Source organism: Monoraphidium neglectum, assembly GCF_000611645.1.
Source record: "Monoraphidium neglectum strain SAG 48.87 unplaced genomic scaffold scaffold01007, whole genome shotgun sequence".
Lineage (NCBI taxonomy): Eukaryota > Viridiplantae > Chlorophyta > Chlorophyceae > Sphaeropleales > Selenastraceae > Monoraphidium > Monoraphidium neglectum.
The window spans coordinates 10,216-16,054 of NW_014012621.1; the positions used below are offsets into that span (position 1 = coordinate 10,216).

At 62.1% G+C, this 5,839-nt stretch overlaps 1 protein-coding gene across 1 annotated transcript; it reads left to right on the top strand.

The window, feature by feature from the left end:
* Positions 1 to 2,855: 2,855 nt before the first annotated feature.
* MNEG_6285 (hypothetical protein) lies at positions 2,856 to 4,867 on the top strand (the record flags this gene model as incomplete). The annotated part of the gene is made up of 3 exons (XM_014045243.1): positions 2,856 to 3,928; positions 4,289 to 4,437; positions 4,629 to 4,867. 3 exons carry the CDS (start codon positions 2,856 to 2,858, stop codon positions 4,865 to 4,867), a joined length of 1,461 nt encoding a protein of 486 aa, XP_013900697.1.
* Positions 4,868 to 5,839: the final 972 nt, after the last annotated feature.

The following is a 5,839-nucleotide window of genomic DNA, read 5'->3' on the forward strand; positions in this document are numbered from 1 at the left end:
CCCGCTCCCGCCTGTGCGCGCAGCCGTTGCCGGTCCCACTGCCGCAGCTGCCCCGGCTCCTCGCCCGGGCCTGCATCTTCGTCCCAGGAGACTCCATTCTCAAGGCCCCGGATCAGGCGCTCGAGCTGCGCCTTGGCGCGTGCCGGCTGCATGGTCGCAGCGCGGCAGCGCGACCGTTGCACAGTGCTGCAACGCGACAGGGGTCAACAACGCCTAGCACTGTTTGAGGCCTCGGGGTTCAAAGCTACTATTGCCACAATATTAAATTACAAGTACCCGCGGGTGACTGTGAAACTCGACCTGAGGGTGGGGCCCGGTGGTCTGGCGCCAGTGATCACAGATTTGCGCGCCGATTGTTTTCCAGAGCAATAAAAGGCCGTGATGAGATTCAACTTTTCGGCGTCTGCTGTAAGTGCAGAGGTGGTGTCACACTAGGGATACCGTAATTGCCGTCGACTGGGTTGGGCTGGGCGCTCATGCACCTGCGCTCACCCACCCCGGAGAGACCCACACTCACAACAGCATGCTGGCCAAAGCTGTTGAGACCACCCCAGCACACTGGGTCAGTGCAATCCTGGTGGGGCAGCAGAAATCCCATACACCTCTACAGCACCATTTCAGGTTGTCGCACCGCCTTGTGACGTGATTACAGTGGCTCTGACATACATCAGGTGGCCACAGCATGTGTGGGAACCCAAGTGACTACAGCACGCATGAGAAGCGTGCGCAACCAACGACAAATGGCGAGTGAACCTAAGTGATGGGCATACAAATCCTGTAAAACAGCTTGACAATTGCCGCCTACAGGCGGGCCCGTGCGGGTGTGTACACCAAATGCCTCTCATGCACAAACCATGGAAATTGTGGCATGCCACACCTGGCGTGTTGGCTGCTGCACTACCCACACGCTGTCAATCATTGCTGTCCTTGATACCTCCAGTAACTTTATGACTCGATCCACCACAACAGCAAAACGTGACGTTCCTGTTGCTAGTCACTGGTGTGGCTTCTGCTATGATGTCGCCTGCCACCCCTGGCTTCCAACCAGGGCTGGCCTGCGCCCTGCTGTACATGAGAGCCGCCACAGTTGTGCCGCCACACCGAGCGTCTCTCTTGCTGAGAGAACTTTCGCGTCATTGCTGCCTTAAGCAGCGAGCACAACATGGCCAGAAGGCATGCACAGCTGGCGGGCGAACCAGCCACCCCAGCCAAGCGCTACTCCTGCTGCTGCTGCTGCTGCTGCTGCTGCTGCTGCTGCTGCTGCTGCTGCTGCTGCTGCTGCTGCTGTTGCTGCTGCTGCTGCTGCTGCTGCACGGGTCCCAAAGCAGGGCAAGACAAAATGAGCGTGCGAGCGCCATTGCTATGACGTTGGTGTGAGCAAGACATGAGGCAACAGCCGTGCTGCGTGTGCGCCGAGGAAGCTTGCCGTTATGAGCAGCCACGGAAGCGTCTGGGCGGCGTCACAGGATGGATGCCGCAGCAACCACCGCCGGGCAAGGGTTTCAGCCCCAGTCTTCATTCCGATTTGTAGTACAGCTTACAGGTGCGCCCCTCAAGCTCGGACGCCGCACAATCCCGCTCGCAGCAGCACTAGCTTTGACAGTGAGGTACCAACAAGCGTTTGAAATCCATCATGGCAGCATTCGCTGGCCCACGGCCGCAGGGAGGGAGGGCCCGCGGTTGTATCAGAGCAGGCCATGAGGGGTGGGTGGCGTGTTGCCCACTCACGGCTGCACAGCAGTACGTGCAATATCATGGCACACACACGGCTCCCTAACATGCACGTCTTCAAGCACCAAAAAACTTCCAAAAGTCATCCACCATGGCCGATACGCAACCGCATTGGCTTCCACTACCTGGCGACAACTGCCCAGCAGCTACGGTATGCCACGCTGTGCACAGTCATAGCTCAGGATCTCAGCGGGGCCTGGCGGAGCCTTGGCTGAGCATCTCATAAGTTGCGTGGTTGTATCGTTGTGACACTGTGCGAGTTGAAGCGAGTGTGGCGCGCGCGTTCATACCTTCCTCCTGTTGATCACGGTGCCGCGCCAAACAAACGCGAACAACGTGTGACAAAGAGCATCAAATCATCGATCGAGCTGATACGAGCGCCCTCTACGGTCGTCGATCGCCATACAAAGGAAGGATTGAGACTGAGATTCAGGCAGCCATAACGCCGCGCCCCCCCGCAGGGGAGCTCAGGAGCGCTCCGTCGTGTTGGGAGAATTGGTGCGTGTCTGGGGGCGCGACTCACACTGGCTGACGCAGGAACACTCAACTCACTCTTATGTTGATGTGCAGAAGCGCGCCTCTGATGCGGCCCGCAGGCCTGAGCTGCCACCAAATCACATTGCATTCCAAGGTTGTGCAGGGGCCAGTACATGCTTCTGCTCAACCCCGCGCCCCATCCCGGCCCTTCATTTCATCACAGGGACGCTTGCACCCGAGACCCAGCCAGCGTGAGAGCGACCGCTGCAGGTGTGGCCAGCCGGGTTCGAGCTTTCAGGGTGAGCGCCAGCTGCCTGCTCTGCCCTATCATTGTTTGTGCGCGCCTCGTAGACCCAAGGTTTGAGCCCGTGACGGCTTACAATCGCGCACGATTGCCATCCCCAGGAGCCTCTGCTGCCCCTGGGAGCCTTGCGGCGCCTGTGGGTGTTGAGGGAGTCATGTTAGGAGAACTTGATCCACCAGGTCGCGTGCGCGGGCATCCGCGCCTGCGTGCACGTCAGCCAACAGCGACCACCACACCCACCTAACATACTGCTGCCTTCCCGTGTCTGCACACCCCAGGAACGGCGGGGCCGTCGACTGGGAATCTGCCCGCGCACAGCAGCATCCGGCCCGCACGCTCCCACATGGCTGGTCAGCCCAAGGCAACGGGGCCAAGGCTCCTGCCGACGCTCCGCTGCCTCCTGGTCCTGGCGGCAGCAGCACGCGCCGCCGCCGAGCTGCATTTCCAGCCGCCGCTCGTGATTCACTCCGAGTTTGACCCCCAATCCTACTGGCTCATCGCCGAGAACTTCCAAGGGCGCGGCGGCCGCGACGGCGGCAGCGGCGGCACAGCGACGCATCAGCTGCCGTCCCTCATAACGGGCTCGCTCAACGGCCCAATCCTGTGGCACGTCAGGTCGGCAGGAACCAGCGGGGCCCGCGGCAGCGGTGGCGCGCGGGACGGGGCGCGGTGGGAGACGTTTGAGATTGCAAACCTGAAGGGCGCCGTGCACGCCGCGCCCGTGGACGTCAACTGGGACGGGCTGCTGGACCTTATAGTGGCCTACGCCTTTGGGCCCGGCTGCCCCTCTGACTGCTCCAAGGACGACGGGCGGCTGGCCTACCTCGAAAACCCGGGCGGCGAGTTCGGGGTCGCGTGGCGGGTCGTGGACATCGGGAAGACGCGCCACCCGGCTCACCGCGTGGCGGTCCTCAATAGGGAGGACCGCGCCCGCGCGCGCATCGTCGGCGTGCCCGTCGCCGGCGTCGCGGACAAGTCGCTGGACGACCCCATGTACAGCCCCTCGGAGGTCTTCGCGCTCTCGCTGCCGCCGCTGGGCGCGGTGCACGACCCCGACGCGTGGCGGGCGACAGAGCGGGTGGTCGCGGCCGACCTCACCATCTGCCACGACGGCCGGCCCTGGTCCGGCGTGCTCGGCGGCGGCGGCAGCGACGGCGCCGCGGCCGGCGCGCGCCCGCACGGGGCGGCGCTGCTGCTGGCGTGCTCCCAAGGGCTCATCTCCTACGACTTCACAACCTCGGACGACGGCCAGCGTGACGAGTGGCGGCGGATCGGGGAACAGGCCTTTACCTTGGACTCGGACGCAAAGTACAAGGGACTGTCATCGGCGGTCCAGATTGGGGAGAGCTCTTTTGCCTTTATCGGGCCCTACCACGGCAACACTTTCGGCATCAGCACCGCCGACGGCCCACCTGGGTGGGTGGACCAACCACAATCCATCAATTCGACCCGAGCGTAGTAGGGCCGCGTTGTTTGGAGGGACACACATGTGGGGGTTGACGTGCGATCAGGGAACGAGAACGTGCCAGCCAGTTGCTTGAGTTGGGGGTGTGCGCGTGCGAGCTGGCTTGTGGGAGAGGCGGGGTGGCACGGCTGTTGCGTCGCAGGCCTTCCTTGAGCGTTGAAACAGACCGCCATTCGGTCATCAGCATGAGGACATGCATACCGTCATGCATTTGATGGACAGCATCACTCGCCTCGCAAGCCCCGAACCCCACCTTAAACGTCCCCGCACCTGCCCTTGCTTGTCGTCGCCCTGCACCGCCCCCCCCCCAGCTCCCAGCAGCAGGTGGTCCTGAAGGACGTGGTGGGGCAGGGCGGCCACGACGTGCAGCTGCTGGCCGGGGCTGACGGCGTGGATCACGTGATTGCGGCCTTCAGGGACGAGGCGCGCGGCATCTACGTGTACTCGCCGGACCAGCACGGTAGGGGGGCTGTCGTGGTTCTGCTGCACACCGTGGGAAAGGCAGCCGCAGGGGGGTGATGCGTGATCAGCCGGATGACGATGGCCGCCTCAGGGCTGTGAATCTTGTACGTGTGGCTGCGGCTGGACACACCCGCTCTTCTCGCGTGCACCCACCCTTCCCTGCACTCAATCAAACCCATTGGCGTGCAGGCGGCAAGAAAGGGGCCGCGGCCACGGGCACCCTGCTGCCCCCCGCTGATGGGAGCGCGGCGGCCTGGCGGCGGCGGAAGATCTATGGAGGCCCGGTGTCCATGACGGCGGTCGCCGATATTGATGGGGACGGGCTGCAGGACCTGGCGTCCATAAACTGGGGCCAGAAGGACGACTCCAGCGTCGTGGTCCACTACCAAGCAGCGCCCCCCGAACCCGACCACATCTCTGAGCTGTGAATATAGTGTTGCCTGGATAAGGTGCGACGTTGCTGATAAATAGTGTTGTAATTGACGAGTTGGTGCGACACCATGCAGCGGTTGTCTGTGTACGTGCGAGACAGTGATGCAGCTGCTTGGGCCGTGCTTTGGTTGGGGGTGGAAGCGCTAGAGCAGGGGTGGTTTGGACGTGTGAAGTGCACTCGGTTCCACTACCATTGGTTTGCAATGCCCCTGCCACAAATCCACGCTTTGTAACCCACACACCGGTTAGCCCCAACGCCCTGACCTTTGCATGCGTCTTGGTGACGCACAGCGCACGCACACTTGTTACAACCCCGTTATCAGTACGGCAAGTAATGGCCCGTCTGCATAACCTAGAGAGAGAGTGCAATGTTGACCGCTGCTTTGCGTGACCGTGCCTGAAAGGACAGCTGATGCAGATTGACACAGTATGGACACTTGAAGGAAGGAGCGCGTGCCATGTAAACATACAAAAGGAGCAGTTCCAAAGTTGACGATAGACAATGGATGAACACAATGATGCAGCATCAAATTGGCTCAAGGCAGCCCTGAAGAAACTCAGCTGGTTTGAGAGTTGACAGTATGGTTTTCTGCCATGTGTTTCACGTCACACTGCTGGCACGCAGTTGAGCAACACTGACACAGCCAGCTGGTGAAGTGCAGGGGATGCCACCACAGGTGAGCTGACAGCTAGGGTATCACACGCATCGAAACGCATCACGCAAGAAAACCTCTCAGCTGCGACAGGCAATCCGCCAGGCGCCCCAATCGCTGCGCAGATCCATGCCACGCCTCAGCCGCTACCGCCCCGCTGCCGAGCCGCCGCCGCCGGCCGCTGCCCCCGCCCTCTGCTGCTGCGGGTGCCGGGGAACCGGCTGTTGCATTAGCTGTGCTGCCATTCGCCGATGCAAGCGACACCTGCGGTAGGGGACTGGCTTGTGGGCCTGGGCTAGGGGATTGCCCACCGCC